Source organism: Grus americana, chromosome 2 (genome assembly GCF_028858705.1).
Source record: "Grus americana isolate bGruAme1 chromosome 2, bGruAme1.mat, whole genome shotgun sequence".
Classification (NCBI taxonomy): Eukaryota; Metazoa; Chordata; class Aves; order Gruiformes; family Gruidae; genus Grus; species Grus americana.
The window spans coordinates 32,251,818-32,271,235 of NC_072853.1; the positions used below are offsets into that span (position 1 = coordinate 32,251,818).

Sequence of the window (19,418 nt, forward strand, 5' to 3'; positions counted from 1 at the left end):
GAGCTATGTTATGGTGGGAAAAAATGCAGACTGGACAGTGGACTTCAAAAGAACAAATTCTGAGTTTGTGCTGTATTTGGTTATAACGATGTGCTGTAAGTGGGATGATGATGTGCTGTCACTTATGAGCCTTAGTAGGTGAATTTTGTGGCAGTTGTATTTAATTACTTGTATACTAGCTGAAACGTGTGTCCTAGTTTGCAGAGCTGTGTAAGAATAATCTCCCTATTTTCTACTATGTGCATAGTTTCACGTCTGCTTTATCCATAAACATTTTTTTTTTTTTAAGTAACAGCATTTTAATACTTGCCTTGGTACGTATTGCAGAATTAAACATGGGGCTTCAAAAAAAGGCTAAAATAGCCTTGTACATCTTTTTGTTACTGGAGCATCAAGCTGGTGTCTATGGTACGTATTCTCCGTATGTGAATAAAGTGTATTAGCTAGCAATTTGCAAATTGTCCTCTTCAATAGTACTTGAGATGAACGCTGTTTGCAACTAAGAGAGTAACAAGTAATTAGATATTTTTTGCAAATGTCTCCTTATCGAATGGTAGAACGGAGATGGAGAAGAGAAGGTATGTGTCATACTGAAGAGATGATTCCTGTCTTTGCAGTCATTACTGTTCACATGAAAGTCCAGGTGATGCTCTGGAGTCATATTTCATCTTAGGCTTCTGATTTCTCCCAGTACTACAGAATATAAGCAAGTCATGGACTGTATATGACAAGTACAACTATTTATCAGATTTTGTTTCTATTTATTGTTTACATGTCTATTGACTATAAACAAGTAGGTGAACCCCTGGCCTGCAGAGCTTGTGTTGTCTGAGAAAATAGTGTAGGCACAAGCCTGGGAAGGAGTAGGATGCCTAATACTGTAGTTAGTGCTATATATTGAGGTGATTACTGATGGTGTTTTCTGCATCTCAGGATGTATGTAAACTGTGGGACAGTATTTAAAAAAATTGAAGGAAGAAAAAGAACAATTCTGTGTCAGCCTGTCCTTTGAGCAGAGATGTGAGTGGTAGACACCCAAGGTGGGCAACGTGGGGCATTTTGCCCAGTGCAGAGCAACTTTAGAAGAGGAGACAAAAAGTCAGGGACTGCAGGAGGTGTTGAGGGCTCTGCAGGTTTAGTGGGAATGATGTCTTTTAGACAACAGCTGTACAGTGGAATGAGCCTGAAGATGCAAGACTGGGTTGTTTTTTAAGAAATCTACATTAGGCACTTACTAGAGGTTGACAGTATTTTAGAGCAAATAAGTAATAAACGTTAATGTCAGCTCTTAACTTTCAATATTTTTTTCTAAACTTTTCTTTCCTACTAATACAGGAAGCAGAGCTTCTGCTTTGAGAAGGCTCTGAAATCACTGATTACTGCTAGGCACAAAGTCATGAACATGTTCGAAGTTGGAGCTATAGAAGGTGCTTGAACTTGCTTAGTTGAGGGGAGACTGGGAGCTGTACATCTCTGTTTGAGATGAGTTACAGGCATGAGGCCTAAAATTGGAGTGATTATATTCTCAGACCAGAATAAAATATATGGAACTTCTCAATAAAGAGTCATCAACATTAGACCAAATAGTTTAATGGATAAAAAGAAGGTGGCACCCAGAGAAATTATTTTGAGTTGAAATTGCTTGTATGTTTGTATGTTGAAATTTCAGTCACTGTAGTTGTATGTCAGTCCTATCAGTGCTCCTCCTGAGTCCTCACCCTTGTTTCTTGGAAGAACTTAAGTGTGCAGGAAAACCATGGTGGTGAAAACAAAGCTCGATGCTGCTGCTTTGATAAATTTAGGAGAACTCTCGAGCTGGCAATGCTTGTTATGCTGCTTCTGGGTGGAGGCCATTAACTGTTGAATGTGAAGTTTTGTGGTATATTGTCTGAGTTGGTCCTGTTGCCTTTAAGGTGATATTCTTCTGCACAATGGAGTTTTGACTTAGACCTTGTTGCATTTATTTGAGTAAAAAATAGTAAAAGTATGCTACAGAGGAATTTGGTAAATGAACTGTGTGAATCACTATGACCCGTTACCCTAGTAATGCCTACAACAACTTTTAAAAAAATCCTGTGATTTTTTTAAAGCAACAGTGTACAGTTTTAGTAATTACAAGGTATAGGAAATTAAGGTCTAGTGGACTGGTAGATAGCAAATTTTTTTTAGGTTACTAGTTGAAATAAGCGTGTTAATATATATTGGTCAGAGAGTAGCTTAATGTATTGGGTTTTGTTTTAATATTCTTTATAGCAGGGTCCCAGTCTTCTCTCTCTTCTGAGTAAAATAATACGTGTTGAAAGTGATCTCACGAGGTCATCTGTTCAGACGCAAGCATATCAAACTTGGTTCACGTTGCTTAGGGCCTTTTCCAGTCAAGCGTTGAGTATCTCCAAGCTGCTGGGCCTTTAGCTATTGTACTAACCTGTTATTGCAAATCATTTTTCCCATTTTGTTGTTTTGTGTAACTAACATTGGACAGAGAAATCTTCCTAGCTGTGAATGACAGTGCTGAGGAAACCAAATTTGATCATCACAGCGGGTTGCATTCTTTGCTTGCTGCTTGATGTTAATGTGTCATTCACCCCTTAATTGTAGCAGTCAGATTACCAATCTCCCATCTCACTTGTTTCATCCGTATCTCTCGCATTCCAATGTGCATGCTACTTGCCTTTGCAAGCAAACATAAAACATGTAGCTGGAGTTTAAAGACAAACTGCTCAGTGGGTGGGATAGGACCACCCTGCTTGTACAGTCATAGACGTTGCTCCAGAAGTAGTATGTTGCCTTCCTCCGTTGGAGTTACTACTTTCGTTTGGATCTGACTGGGGTTTAAATCTATGACTTTTTCCACTCTCTGGTTAATATATATCATCTTGCAGAGTATTCTGATATTCTGTTTTTTATTGAACTATGTGCACAGAAAATGAAAGGCATACAAATATTTGTGAAAAACTTCAAAACCTAGAAATTAGAAGGAAAAATCAAACAGGTTAGGCATGTAAGAAGGAGGAATTCAAAAAGCCTATATACTTCAGGTACTTGAAAAGAATGTGCCCTTTGTGCTTCTGAATTTTGTAATATTTTCCAATTTTCACAACTTGACGTGTTATGCATTATCTATCACAGCTGCATAGCCAGCACTCCTTGAGAATCGGAAAAGTAGAGTGCTTAATAAAGTATGTTGCTCTGTTGTCTTACTGTCTTACTGTTTTTCTGTAGTGCTACTGTGGGGAATCCAGTTAAGGAGATTTAGAAGTTTTGGAGGAAAGTACTGAAAATGTCATTAAAGCTCTTTAAATGCTTGAGATAAATTTCTGTTTAATGAGATGTCCTTTAGGTGATGCAGAAAACTGGAGAAAATACTGTATTTTAGCTTACTCAATTTTCAGACTGTGCACAAAAGAATGCTTGATGGCAGTAACCAATGGAATCTCTTGAGGATTCTCGTATACATAAATTAGATATTTGTCCTCTTGAGAAGTTCCTTTCCAGGAAGCAGAATGGAGAACATGGCAGACTTGTAGACCTGTGATAGAATTCAGACAGATTCCCAGTGGCTTCTTGGAAAACTGTCTAAAATGAAGAATGGCTGAGGATTTCTTTGTACATTAGCATCTGTATCTCGGTGAGTTGAATCTCTGTTCTGGTAAGGATTGAGCACGTCTGTCAGTGTGTAAAGAGAGCACTTGTGTGTCATGTACAGAGATTATTTCACAGGCAGCTATGCACATGGGAGAATTTTGTATCTGTAGGTTTTTTTCTGCTAGGGACATAAAGGAGAGGAATGTTATTAACTAGAATGGACCATTTTTAGGTGATAAAACCAGGAAATCCATAGGATGTTAATGTAGTGATCTTCATGTGGATATAAACATTTCACAAGCAACAAATTGGGTTTTCTTAGGGTAGAGACCCTACTGTGTGCGCCATCTTATGAAGGCAACAAAAATGATGTGAATGCCATTTAATGAGCGTAATTGCCAAGAGATGAAGGAATTTACTGTGAATTGTATTATTGCTTAAAAAAAAAGCTCAGTGTTACTCAGTATGTTCAATGGCCATTACTAATGTCATCTTTCTAGGCAACTTAGGAAAATCTCCAAAGTTGTCTTGATCCTCTCTACTTGCTCAGACTTTTTCCACATGATCTACATATAAGAAAAGGCAGTTCAGTTGATGGTGATGGATCATCTAGTGTAATGTCTGAATCCACTAGTGTTCATTAAATTAATCCAAACCATAGGTGGACCTCCTCACATCCTGTTGAAATATGAAAACAAAGCTGCTCTCTCCCTGATACCTGAACTTAGCTGTGGAGTATATATATATTAGCCTGCAAACGATAATATTTGCCTTTCTTTGTGGGCTTTTTGGTTTGTGGTTTGTGTGTTGGGAGGTGCTTTTTGGTTTTGGTTTTGTTTTTTCCTAGACCAATTTTCTTATTAGTTTGCCTTGCTATGAAGGATAACTGAAAATATTTCAGGATGAAATGTAGTAGTCGTTATCATCCTGAGTTTATATATTGCTGCCATGTTCTTATCTTTACCCTTGTTTGTAGGAATTCTCACGCTGTCATTTGTTCATCCTGATACTCACTTGGTTCTTTGGTGATCTAGTTTGGAAACCAGACCAACAGAAAACTGTCCTTACAAGAAAGTAAATAGCTTTTGTTTGTTACATTCCTGACATGGGCTTACTCTAGGTTAGGACAAGTCTCAGTGGTGGCATAAGGGGAGAGAAGTTCTGTGTGGGAGGGAGTGGAGTGGGCAGGATGAGGCATGGCAGTGCCAGCTTGGTTGGTTAAACACTTACAGACTTGTGTCCTAAATTAAGAAGACTTAACAGAGTTTTTGGAGGACCCCAGGAAGATTTTTGTCACATGTTCGGTCTCATAGATGGAGCAGGTAAAGTATTTGGAAGGGTGATTATTCTAAAACACCAGTTTCTGAAGAGCCAGCATCTCTGCCAGTTGATGATGCTGTGCTTGTGTCTGTCTCTTCAGTATCGTAGATGCTGTCCTTCTGTATTTACACTATGTGCATGTCTTAATTCCCTGCAGGCATCCCTGCTTGTGATAATGTTAACTCTTACTTGGGAAAGTTGTTTTCCTATGTAGCACTCAGCTGCTCCATCTGAGAGACTGACTGTCTGCTGGAAATCCTGTGCTGTGAGTGTTCGTGCTGTCACTTTCTGAATGATTGGTTTCATTGGTATCATCTTCCTCAGACAAATCGAGTTAGGTTGGGAGTGAAGGATGGAGAAATGGGATAACGCTGGTTAGGGAAGTAGGGAATTGAAAGATCAACTCAATGGACAGAGTCATTTACCATGGAGTTGTGTTGTATTTCACTGCTGTAACTTGGTGTTGAATGCCAAGGTATAACTAAGAAGAGATGTATCATCTTTGAAAACAAATATTTATGAGCATACAGGATGATGGAAAAGTGTTTGTTACTTTACAGGAGCAAGCAATTGAATTCCAAGGCAGTCGGGTGATTCAGCAAACTCCAGTGAGTTCATAGTGAGAAAGTCAGTGGAAGATCACTGAATTTTGCACGTTGTCATACCTCAGTTTCCCTTAAAACACGTTTTGGCATTTCAGTATGAGGATCGATTTATAATCTCCTGCTCAGACACAGTAGTTTTGAGGGGATGTTAATTTTTAAATGTTTACTGTTAGCTTATGGCTTATACATTGATATAAAGTTGCATCTAAATTGCTTCTGCCCCTGCAATTCATATAATAAATCTCATTTAAATACTTCCTCTTATTGCTTCCACTATTTTTCATTTATTCTTGGAGCACTTACAAATGCATCCTGTACAATTAGTTTTCGTGTATTGGAATTTAAACTGCATTGTGAAATTCAAACAATCCTATGTTTGGAACCTTATCAGATATTAGCTTTCCTATATAAAATCCTACTGCTCTGTTTGTGATTTACCATCACCAGCCGCTTTCTTTTTGTGGGGTGCGTGCATGCGTGTGTGTATGTTGCATGTTGTTCAGCCCTTGTCCTTGGGATGCTACATTTAACAGTTCCTGTTTCTGAAGCTGCAAATTTACCAGGTGTCAGATCTCTAGCTTATAATTCCCGAGGCTACGTCACAGCAGAACAACCCACGCTGTTTGTGCCTTCCAGCAGGGCTGGAATTCAAAACTGGCTCTTGTTTTGACTTCCCTAAGAATAAAAGTTTCCGAATGTGCAAGTGGAAAATGATGGCATTATTCTCTGTTCATATGAAATGTAGATGGATTTTCAGGATCCACTTGAAGTAGTGAATGGAAAATTGTGTTGTTGAAGCCAACAGATCTCTCAAACTTTAATTGCTTGATTATTTTGTTCTGTTGGGTTCTTCTGCTGGCTTGAAAATAGTCTCAAATCTTGTGTGAAGTAATTGTTATATCAGTTTATTACTGCTAAACGCAGGGGAAAATTAATAGACTCTCTTCTTTTTGAATCTGTTTATCCTTCTATAAAATGTTTTCCTTAAATTCACTTTCAGATTTCTAGTACATATTGGTTCCAAAATGCCGCTGCCCTTTCATTTGTTACTGGCAAGAAGGCTTTTCTTACTAAATGTATTTCAAAGGCAGTAATCTTAAAAAGTGGTCAAATATAGTATATTGAGGAAAGCATATGTGTGAATAAGTCTCACTATGATATAGCTGGGTATTTTCACCTAGCGTATGATGGGAAGCCTGTGATAGTCAGCTTCTCAGATCACAGAACACAGATGTCTCCATGAGGAAGAGCAGGAGGATTTATGTTCTCCCATTTTCCCAAAGCTCTATGAGAAGGAACTGACATTTTGTTTATTTAGTTACTGAATTAAAATATTTACTTTGATAATGTAGAGAGAAGATGAAAGAACTGGTGGTTTGAATTTTTTTTATGTGTTAGATCAGTCCTGCGCATGCTTTCTACTTTTGCTGCTTTGGCAAAATGGTTTTGCTCTTTAAAATAAAGAGTTAAGTATTATTCATTGTTAAATAGTTGCATGAATAGCTGCAAGTTATTAATTCTGTTTTAGTTTTCACCAAGGAGATAACAAAGAGATAGGAGATAATGCTGGAAAGAACATCTCTCAATATTTGGAATGCATTTTTAAATCAACTTACCCTAGCAGTGTTTTCAGGAGATGCAAATTGTTATGTTTTTGTGTGACTGAATTAATGAAAGTTTTACTTTTAAAGTGTAAAATGTTGGACTTGGAGAAATGTACCAGATGCCTCCTTAGAAGTCTTGCTAAAAATGCACTAGACACATGAAGTCTTTACTTGCAATTTAATAAATAAAGCCTTTTTGTATGTTACAAGTCAAATTTAATTCCACCTTCAGATAGTATGTTTTGTGAAATGTTTTTATTTATTTATTTATCTGTAGGTTCCTTCAGAGAAATCGGAATCCTTTGCATCCATGTTGAGACGCTCGCCTTTAATTCAGATGGGACCTGCCAAAGATAAAATTGCCATTGGTCGAATATTCCATGTTGTAGAAGATGATCTTTATATAGATTTTGGTGGCAAGTTTCACTGTGTGTGCAAGAGACCAGAAGTAGATGGAAAGTAAGTAATAAACTTACAGTAAGCAATTAACACATGTGAATGACATACTCAAATGCTTAGCTGATGGGACTTGACCATCTTCTGGGCTGAGCTTGGATAATTTGTATGAATTTTATGGTTTAAACTATAGAAATTAACATAATAAGCAGATTGAAAATATGATTGCAAAAATATCTGTGTAGCTCAGACATCATTGTCTTGAATGCTGATTCCTTTGCAAGTTTGCATTACTGCTATCTATATTATTTCAACTTATGATGACCAAAGGAAGTTACTGGGTGTTTTCTCACTGAGGAAAGGAGAGATTGTTATCACCCAAGTTGTTAAAACAAGCAATGTTTGTTGAAATACTTGGGAGTTTTGTGAATGTGGAACTTTAATCCCCTGTAAATTGTAAGCTTCCTTGAGCAGGAACTATTTATGATATATATATATATATATATATAAAAAAAAAATATATAAAAAAGAGGTGATGTACTGGGGAGTTTACACATTATTCGTGATAATGCTGTTCTTAATAAATGATCAGTGCTAATGTGATCGAATATTCCATATTGTAGAAGATTTTATACAGATTTTGGTGGCAAGGTTCATTGTGTGCCCTAAACTAGAACTGTGGTGGAACTAGAACAGTTGTGCTGGGAAATGCAGTAGTTAGAGCTAAAAGATAAGGAAGCAATGAATTCTAGTGGAAACAGCATTTATAAGCTTTCTAAACTGTGTTTAGCAACTTATGATTATTTGAAGATATCTTGTGTATTTCATTTGTCTCCAGGTTGCTTTAACACTTAGTTTTTAATATGTAGACAAAATACCGTGTTTTTGAATTCATAACATCAGAATATTTTAGTCCATCTCTCTTCCCTCTTTTTTTTTTCCTTGAGAGAAGAGGAGCATCTTTATTAATCTGCAAGATCGGTGTGTCTAAAACATGAAATTTGATTCCTGTGATAAACAGTTCTGAAATAGTTGATTTTTTTTTTATAAAAGAAGATTTAACAAAAATAATCACATGTTTACGTGAAAGTTTGTGATAACATATTATCAGAGCATTTGTATACTCAACTTCGTTTTTTGACAGGTCTATGATTTTCAAAGCAAATGTGATGGATGGCCCAGGATGATCCAAGTCCTTTGTGCCCATCACCTTTGGCAGCAGGCGAGGATTTTCTTAGTCTTTTGCTGCTTCTGTAGTGGTAAAGCCCTTCTTACCCTTCTAGAGCATTCAGGAGTTTGTCCGTATAGATCAATGGCCTCTTCTGGGCACCTTTTCAGGTCAGGACAGCTTCTTGTCTACCCCAAATAAACCAAAGTCTACTGTCCTGAAGCCCAGATCTCTCTTCTGCCACTTGCCTTTATCACTTTCCTTCAGTGTTTAAGTTCTGTCATTGGTGGTCACTGCAGCTGAGGATGCCATCAGCTACCATATTCTCAGACAGTTCCTTCCTGCCCATAATGTGTCCAGCAGAGGACCAGCCTTAGCTGGGATGTCTGGTACCTCTGGCAAAAAAAATGTCACCAGGGCACTTCCTTTGGATTGCTTGTTGCCCTCTGTGTTTGTTTCTGCTTGAACAGAAATCAGGACATTTGAAGTCCCCTGTGAGGATCATGGCCTGCAATCATGAGGTGGCTTCTTGTTGTTTGAATGAGGCTTCATCCACTCCCTCTTCCTGATCAGACAGCCCAGAACAGACATCCACTGTGGCACTGTCTTTGCTGGTCTCCTCTCTGATTCTGACCCATAGCTCTCAACTGTCTCCTTGCACGGTTCATAGCAAGGCTCCATGCGCTCATGCCCTATCCTTGCTTCCAGTGCTTCCCCCTTTACCTTGTCCCATTTTTAGCTTGCATGCTTTCTCCCAGGTTTAGGGAGCAGACAACTTCATGTGTTGTCTTCAAATCCCTAACTACGATTCATTCACCTTGTGAATGCTGAGCCCACCGCTCACCGTTTCCTTGTGTGGTGTTAATGTCTCATTTTGTCATGGTGCTCTGGAATACTTGGGTGGCAAGACACATTGGGGGAAACTGATGAAATACAACTTAAAAAAGCTCACAGGCAGCCGAGTGTCCTGTCCTCTCCTTTCCTGCTCTCATCTTTCTCCTAATGCTGTATGTCTTTTCTTCTAGTGCACTTTGTGGTTGTACAGGGAGAAATGAGGTCCAAGGAAACTATCGTTGGAACAGATGCTTCAGGGTCAGTTGTCCATTGAATGCTGGGAGCATAAGCTTGGGGCTGAGAGGATCTAGTCCAGTTATATTTCTGACTGCCTGTTTTAATGATAAAACCAAGGAGATCCACATAAGGCTTGTTTATAATTCCCTGACACTGCTATTGAGTGGGAGTGGAAAGAGGGACATTAACAGCCTGGGCATTTTTAATGAAATAAAATTTGGAACAAAAGGCAGTAGTTCACAAAATGATACAGACAGCATTTACAACATTGAGAATATAGTGGCAGTGGAAGTAGTAGGGTTGATACTCTATATATAATGGATTTAGAGCATTCATTTGACATGTAGGTGACTGATTCAAATCCCCTTTCTCTTCAATTCAGTCCTGGAACCTCAATTTGTCTCCAACTTCTTAAGTGTTTCATTGCTATATGGACCTGATCATTTAAATAAAAATATTCATATAAGAAAATAATTTAAATTTTGCCACCTTTTTCCATTTGTGTTTCTGGAATTGGAATTTCTAAAACTTACCTGGATTTACAAAAAAATTGCAGTCACAGGCAAACTTTTGTTCTGTTGTTTAGCTCGTAGCTTGCCATAAGGTGCTGTGACATATAACATAGTTGTACCAGTTCATTTCTAGCTGGGATTTATGACATGAAATTTGCAAAGTACTTGTGAATCAAAAATAAACATGGAAAATGCTATCTTAACTAGCTGCGGATGTCATCAATAGCATTCGGGTACCGCTGAGTTTGAATCTCCCTGCTTATTAAAAAGTAGTGGGAAGACTTATGCCTTTGCTTGTACAATTGCTTTGATCTACTTACATAGTAAAGACAGCAGCTCATTGATTTACAGAATAAAGTTTGCCTTATCAAAACAAATATAATCTTTTCGTCTGCTGGCCTCTTATTAAGCGTGAAGGCTTAGAGTCTTTTGATGGATGCTGACTTCTCTTTGGATGGCAATTGATCACCAGAATAAAGGTCAAACTAGTGCTAGAGTATCTTCTACCAAAGCTTGAAAGTAACTGGGTAGAATTTCCAGTGTGTATTTAGATCTGTACCAGCTGACATTGGTGACTGCAGTAAAACTTTCTAACTGTTATTTCTGTTAATTCACTTGCTGACAAAGGTGACGTTATCACCATATTGTAAGTTCATGTAATCAGTAGAACTGTTTACTCTTTTGTTTGCAAAATGTTTATTGTTTGTGCCAAGGCGAAGAGTGGGCGTTTTAATTTACAGATAACAGATGATTTCTTGAAGGACATCAGGACAGAAGAACCAGATTTAATCTTCAAACATGGAAATTCGTGATACCGTTTTTATGAAGTCAGACTTGAGAGCATGGCTCTTCTAGTACCTGTATTCTGATGCTGATCTTTGAGTTTACTGTATTGTCTTTTCAGGTATTTGGCGACTCCTCCAAAATGTTAGTTTAGTATCTTTAAAGGAAAAAACCTTCTCTCTTGCCATTTATGTAAGGAAGTATGTGCATGAGGACGTGTGCTTTTGATATTTCCCTGGCCATTTGGCTTTTTTCTCATCAGAACTCAACTATTTTCATGATACTGTAATTTTCTTTTTTCTTATATAATGTCCTTTGCTCTTTGAAAATTCTAGAAAAGAAAGTGCTTGCTAGAAAAGAAACAAAAATCCTACAAGACGTTCTTGTCTGTAAAGCTTATTCTCTTAAACGACGTTGTCCTGATCCTAACAGTTGTGATTTCTTGGGATGTCCAAGTGAAGACCCTGTAGTGCTACCACCATGTGGCCATAAGAAAGGATTCCACCCTCAAGACTGTCTTGGGTAAAAGAGCAACTACACAGAAGGTGTCCTTCACTTGGAAAATTTGAAGTAGCTACATAAATACATTTTTTCCATCAGTTCTTCTAAAGTAAACTTCAACCTTAAAAAAAAAAACACAAACAAAACACACCAGAAACAAACACAACACCACAAACTATTAGGTAAAAGAAACCTTAGAACAGTAATGATGCAAAGTTTAAGTTGAATAAACATTTGAAGCCATTTTTTTACCCAGCGAAGCATATGCTTATCCAAGCCACGACCAGCCAGTTCCTCCAGGAGAATGCTGTGGGAAATGGTGTCAAAGGCTTAACAAAAGTCCGAGTAGGCAACATCCACAGCCTTTCCCTCATCCACTAATCGGGTCATCTTGTCATAGAAGGAGATCAAGTTAATTAAGCAGGACCTGCCTTTCACAAACCCATGCTGACTGAGCCTGATCACCTGGTTGTCCTGTACATGCCATGTGATAGCGCTCAAGATGATCTGCTCCATAACCTTCTCAATACACTTTGATTCAAATGCTGTATTAAATTTCTGGTTTATGCCAACAACATATAGCAATTCTGTTAAATATTGAGTTTATACAAATGAGAAAGGGTCTGTAGGAAAGTAAGGGTAAAGTAACTTTTCAGATATAGGAAGAAAGTGATGTATTTTTTTCCTTTCTTTTAACATGCAGAGGAAATTAAGTCCTAAAGAGGAAAGTGTCTGTCTTGGATCTCCAAATGAGCAACAACTTAATCCATGGCAAAAAGGTGCTGTTACAACCTGCTTCTGTCATTATCAGATGGAATTCCTAAGAAGCAGAAAATGTGGGAAGGGGTTGTGCTGACACTGCCTGTTGCATGGTCTGCACCTGTACTGTTAATGACCAATTCCCATCAAAAGCACAATGGCTTTCAGCAATTTTCTAAAATGTAGGATTGCAGGACCAGCTTCCAAAGAGGATTAAACTGCACCTCTCCATGCCAGTGTAATGAAGCTTTATTTTCAAAGACTGCCGTAACCCTCCAGCAACTCCAGTATTATCAGGCTGTAGGATCAGAAAGACACTTCCTTTATGTTTGAGTATGCAGCTGGTGCAGGGATTTCCAGTATATCCTGTGGCGATTTTACTTGACACCTTTTATACAGTGCATATTTGCCAAACTTAAATAGTAGAGAAGGGAAGAAATCATTTGATGCTGGTTGTGATTTGGAACATGACAGCTTAATGAGCATCATAAAACATTACCTAATGCTGTTTCTGTAAATTGTATCAAAATATTTATGCTGTTTGAATGGTTGCCAGGGTGAATTTTATTTGGGAAACATTTTAAATTCTTCTCTTTGTGTTCTATTTTTAAAATATTTTATAGATAAGGGCAGAATGGAATCCAATTAAATTTTTAGACTAGGTAATCTGAATAAGGCCGGCTGTTTTCTAGCACATTCATTTTATTAAGACAGTCTTAAATTTCAGTTAATTGTGATAGGTTAAACTATGTAAATTATCTTGTAAGATTAAAAAAATCAGTTTCTGGGGGAAAAAAAAGGTGCATGGAGAGAGATGCGCTGCAGGGGGGAGGATTTCAATAAGATGCCATTTGGTTTAGTTCCAATTTGTGTATTAAACAAAGTCACTGCATTTTGAGCTGGAGGGTGAGTTTGGTGTTAACTATTTCATTTTTATGCCATATAAATATGCTTCTTGAACAATTAGTGCATCTTTCAACGAGAATGAGCTACCTCACACTTTGCTGGTGTGCAGCGAAGATACTCGCACAAGGGAAGATGTCAATGTGTGGTAAATCCACCCGTTGCTTGCTGAACCTGAGTTTCCCTGACTGGTTGTGTGGTGTATGTAATGGTGCAGGATTACTGTGGAAAAGTTTAGAAAGAAGCTGTTAAAGACATAACCTTTCTAACTCTTTCCTTTAAAACTAAACAAAGACCAGACAGCTGGCAGAAGGCTGACCCAATAGAGGGACCCAGCACCCTGCTCCCTTCCCCAGGGTCTTTGCTCTTTCATTGCCAGAGGAATCACAAGCATCGAATTCACGCTTAACCTGGTGTCTGTGACTGACCGGGAGCAAAGTCTCTGAGTAGCAGCATGGGCTGCCCATAGGATACAGATCTGGTTGCAGTGGAGAGACTCAATGGCGTTTTCCTTAGAGCATGTATTTCTTCCCTGTCCTGTACTGCTGCTGACTGGAGTGGTGTGGTTCTGGCAGCCTGGCTTATCCTACAGCTTTCGGGTCAAACTTTGAATGCTGATGGAACTATTACTGAAGAGAAAAAAAAGGGTAATTAATGTGATATACAAAGGAAACGGTCCTTGTTGCAGTAATACTGATTTTAGTTTTACATGGTTCTTTTTACAGTGGTCTACTTCCTTTCCACTGTCTGTTGCCAGCAAAATAGCATCTATCTGTAATGTGTAATTCTCAAGGGGAAAGAGGGAAATTGCTAACCAGCAGTACAAGTGGTACAATAAACGATGCTTTTACAAGTACAATTCTCATACTCGTGCAGATGCAGAAAACAAAGGTCATATGAAAGGGACTGAAAACCTATAGAAACTTAGTAATTTTTTTTTAAATTATTAATGCATGTTGAAGGTACTGATAAAACGCACACTATGCTGGGTGGGTGTGCAAAATTGCTTTTGATTTTCATGGTGTAGACTTGCTTAGAAAAGGCTCAACGTCTGCTGAGGAGAATTTTTGTACCTCCTGCTTTGGGTGAGGAGAATGAACACGGTAACTATGCTAGCAGCATTTTCTCGTTCTATTTACGTATTCAAATTATTGCTGTTAGGTCATCGGCATTAAAATTGGTGGTTTCCTCCTTTGCTGCTTCCCTTCTTCTGTTGTAGTTTTCATTCCCAGCAGATCAGTCTTTTTCTCACAAGTCTTTCTAGTAGTAACCACACTGTAGAAAAAATCTGATAAGAAGATGGAGAAAATGTGTAACCGGTCTGTTACAGGGAATATTTTGTTTTCCTTCCCTCCATCATCTTTTGCTGCCATTGCCTTGTTCATATGCTTTGTTGTTAACTATTTGTACCCCTTCTGAGCTTGTTCTGTGTTCTTTTTTCCAGTACTGATTGCTAATATATATTTCAAATATAATGTAGTTGCATTTATAATTAATTACAGTTTTATATTATTGTATCTATTCAGTATTATATAAGTTAATAAGCCTTTTTAGCTTACATTTTGTTGATCACCTTTTTACCAATGTTTTCCCGTTGAACCGTTAGAATTTGCAGGTTTGTTGTGTATTTTTAATCATGTTTTAGAGGTGGCCGTATTGCAGCAGTATATATGTTATGTTCCTTCTAATAATGCTTTTGGAAAGTTTTATAAATAATTTTTGCTCATTAATGCAAAATTAAAGTAGAAATTGCATAACTCACTAAAATACTTATTAACATAATCTTATTTAGTCAGCTTGAACACTTACCTGGCCTTTCACACAAAATTTGCTCTATTCGTTTGTCATCAGCTCTGATTCTTTTTTGTTTTGTTTGGAAAGTATTTCTTGCCTATTAAAACAAAAAAGTAAGTAGTGGCATAAATAAGCAACCTGGGAGAATTTGGTAAGTTATATGGCAATGATTTCCTTTGTGCCGATAACTTCAAATGGTTTACATCCATTAGTGCCATGTTGCTGACTAATACGTTTGTAATACTAAATAGCTGTCTGAAATCAAAGCAATCTTCCTACTTCCCTGCTCCTTCCTCACTCTCCTTAGCTTCCAAGTTGTCCTTCCTATCAGGTAAGCACCTATTTATTCGAGGGCAAAATTCCTCTGCGTGTTGAAAGATGAATTTAGACCATATTATTTTTGAATTGTTGAATAATTGTGACCTGGTCAAATTTGCGGAAGTATAAAACAAAATGTGCATGCACACTCTCCTGAATCTCTTCCAGTTTGTATCTTTTATGGAAAACGTAACCAGACAGACGGTCTCCACACTGTGAAAACCAGTCTCTTTGTGTGATTAAAGTTATCAGAATGTCATGTTGAAATTCTCTGAGGACCAAGGTGGTTTGCACTAGTCATCAGCAAACTTGGGTTTTGGCATTCTGGTCAGCCTTTGGTCTCAAACTTTGCCCAAATTCCAGGGAGAAATGTTAAGCAGGACTGATCTTGCTGTCTTGTTCCCACATACCAACATTGCAACTTAAAAAGGAAGCCTTATTGTTTATACTGAAGAGGGCTAAATTCGAGGAGGTGGCATGAACTCCCTTTTCTACAAAGCTTCTGTATAGTGCAATTCGCCATTGCTCCGAGCCCAAACAATGCATGCGGTGCCACTCTGTCTGCTGTCAAACAATTTCAGCTCTTTATTTTTTTTTTTTTAAACAGGCACGCAGAATAGCTGTGTGATTGCAAACTTAATCTGTGTGCTTCAGCAAATAACCTCTAACTTATTTATAGCAGCACGCATTTTGGAAATTATAGCATTTTTATCCCCTATGGACATAGCTTATTATTTGCTTGGTTACTTTACAATTGTGACTGTTTTTGCCACCCACTGTATGTCGTTCTTCAGCGGTTATTTTCAACCACAAATGGAGGTGTTGGCTTTGTGTGGTTCTGTAATACACAAGACTGTGCTTCCAGAGTTCCTGGAGCCCAAAGTCCATCAACATTTTTTTGGACTATGTTGTAAATTTTTCATCCCAGATAGATACTTTAGAGTTCAGTTAATGAATAATACCATGGGACAGGTGTTGGTTATCAACAATTAATCCATATTAATGAGGCACCCTGTGCAGCATTTGGTACAGAGTATACAGCATGGACCTAGGATTACGGCCACAGCAGTGCATGTGAGCCTGCTAATCACTTTCTCATCTTTGTTTTCACTTCTGTCATTAGTTTAAAGTAGCAGAGAGTTAAGGGATTTGATGGCCTTTGGAAGAAAAACCCACAAAACTAGTAGCATTTAATGGTGAAAACTTTGTGCCAGCTCTGTCTTCCCAGGGCATCATGATAAATGGGAGTTGGAATATGCCGAATAAAACATTTTGGGAGAACAAAGCAGTGTATAGGTGGCCTGGAGCTTTTTTGACAGTATCAAAGTCCGCAAATACTCTTTAAGCCACACTTTTTCTCATATGTGGACGTGCACACATACACGGTAGAAAAAAAAGGCTTGGGAAACTTATTACTGCATTGGAAAGCTTGAGTGTTGTCTGTAGAAGATGAGTTAGGTTAACTCACTTCCCCTCTTCCAGGTATTTGCTGTCAAGGACTGTAGAAACTAGAATTATAAACTCATGACTTAGCAGAAGAATTAAATTCTTTCTAGTATTTTGTTTTGAAATTGTTGAGAATAAATTACTTGAATCTCTGTATGCAGCATATTTGGAAATTCTTTCCCCCCACAAACACACTTTGAGAAAGCCTTGCAGTTTGCATACAAGGAGAAGCTCTCTCACTTAAATACTTCTGGTAAAGTATAACTCATTACCTCAGTAGCTAGTCAAGGCTCAAGGAATCTCAGCTGTTCCAGATGTGGAAGATTATGAATTTTAGTGAAAACCCTAGTGGTCCCCAACATGTTTCACTGTCCAGTGACTCTGGGTGACAGCGGATGAGGTAGGGACATGCCAGTTATATAGATGTGTGGTACTTTTCAGGGGTACAGTAAACTGTACTTTACTAAACTGCAGAGCAAGGTGCAGATGTTTCTGGCTTAAAGTCTGGTCAGCTTGACCTGTTCCTGTACCAGAGGTAAGGGCTAGATGAAAAAGCAGTCCAGGTTACCGAAGCAGTATAACTGCTTTATTAGATTGGGCGTAACTGTGCGCTAAACTCTCTTCTTAGCATAATGAGTTGAGCTGCAGTGCTGCACTGATGTGGCCTTTGATTTCAGTTTGGGAGCTAGCGTGGTCTAAACTAGCTCATGGGCTCTGCATGGCAATCCACCAAGAGGTGTAGGCTTGCCCAAAGACAGAAGCTATTTAGTTTCTAGGTTGAGAAACTGAATTAATGATGGTTTGGACCAAATGTGAATTATAAGTCTTCATATACCATAGATCTTACTCAGGAAAATTAATGCTATCATATAACCATGGAGTGGTAATTACTCATCCCTCTGGAATAGTTTCAGTAAGCAAGTCTGAGAGGGAATTAACACAGCTAGGGAAACACTGCAGGTAATATATCAGCCTTGAGCTCTTCAGAAGGCATGAGTCAAGCCTCCCACAAGTCATGATATTAAAGTTGGGTTTATTTTTTGTTTTATTTCTTTTTGGGTTCTTTAGTCTTTGGGTTCACATCACCTTTTTTTTTTTTTTTTTAAATTTGGCAGAATAAGAATTTTTAATTAAACCAACTTTTTTAAAAAGGCAATTGAGCTTCTTGTGTAACAGTAGAACTGCAAGAACCAAGACTTTAAGATGCTAAATATCAGAAAGATATGATAAAATTGTTAATATTAGGAAAGATAGAGATGTTCTGCAGCCTTAGTTCACTGATAATTCTTCTTTGTCTGCTTTATAATATTAAGATTAGTAAAGCTGCAGGCTAGTAACTGGCACTGTACCCCAAGGGTCAAAACTGGGTCCAGTTTTGTTTAACATTTTCATTAATGACCTTAGTGATGGGACAGAGTGTACCCTCAGCAAGTCTGGGTAAGGTACAAAACTCAGAAGAGTCATTGTTTTACAGGGTAGTTGTGCTGCCACCCAGAGGGACCTCGACAGGAACCTCATGAAGTTCAACAAGGAGAATTGCAAAGTCCTTTCCCTGGGGAGATACAGCCCCAGGCACCAGTACTTGCTGGGGCCACCTGTCTGGAAAGCAGCTCAGCAGTAAAGGGCCTGGGGGTTCTGGTGGATATCAAATAGAACATGAGGCAGCAATGTGCCCTTGCAGCAAAGAAGACGAACAGTGCCCTGGGCTGCTTTGGGAGGAGGGTTGCTGGCAGGTGGAGGGTGATGATCCTTCGCCTCTCCTCAGCACTGGTGAGGCCACACCTGGAGTGCTGGGTCCAGTTCTGGGCTCCCCAGTACTGGAGAGACATGCACATACCAGAGGGAATCCAACAAAGGGCCACAAAGATGGTGTTAGAAACTGGAGCATCTCTCCTGTGAGGAAAAGCTGAGTGAGCTGGGACTGTTCAGCCTGGAGGAGAGAAGGCTCAAGGTGGGATCTCATCAATGTATATAAATACCTGAAGAGAGGCTGCAAAGAGGATGGAGCCAGGCTCTTTTCAGTGGTGCCCAGTGGCAGCACCAGAAGCAGTGGGCAAAAACTGAAACACAGGAGGTTCCCCCTGAACATCATAGAATGGTTTGGATTGGAAGGGACCTTTAAAGATCATGTAGTTCCAACCCCCTGCCACAGGCAGGGACATCTTTCACTAGATCAGGTTGCTCAAAGCCTCATCCAACTTGGCCTTGAACACTTCCAGGAATGGGGCATCTGCAGCTTCTTTGGGCAAGTCTCACCACCCTCATTGTAAAAATGTCTTCAGTAAATACTTTTTCACCGTGGGGGTGACTGAACACTGGCACAGGTTACCCAGAGGGGTTGTAGAGTTTCCATCCTTGGAGATATTCAAAAGCCACGTGGAAAAGATCCTGGGGACACAGCTTTGAGCAGGGGTTTGGATCAGGTGGTTTCCAGAGGTGTCTTGCAACCTCTGCTGTTGTGTGATTCTGTGATGATAACTTGATAGAAGATCTGCCTGCCTGACTGAAGGTGGTGGCCATTGACGATTTAGTCACGCAGTTGTGTTTGCATCAACTGTCTGTACAGAGGGATGGTTCATCAGAGGGAGGAGTGGGTGTTGACTGCCACTTGGAATAGGCCCAAAAGACTGATAAAATTAATTCTGTTACTCCT

The 19,418-nt window shown here is 38.8% G+C and overlaps 1 protein-coding gene across 1 annotated transcript in view; it reads left to right on the forward strand.

Annotated features, from left to right (window-relative positions):
* The window catches only part of TPD52 (tumor protein D52), a 128,994-nt gene that overhangs the window by 55,856 nt on the left and 53,720 nt on the right, over positions 1-19,418 (forward strand). Inside the window, exon 6 of the mRNA XM_054815295.1 lies at positions 7,392-7,573. Within this exon, the coding sequence (XP_054671270.1) occupies positions 7,392-7,573 (182 nt within the window). The remainder of the gene's footprint in view (positions 1-7,391; positions 7,574-19,418) is intronic.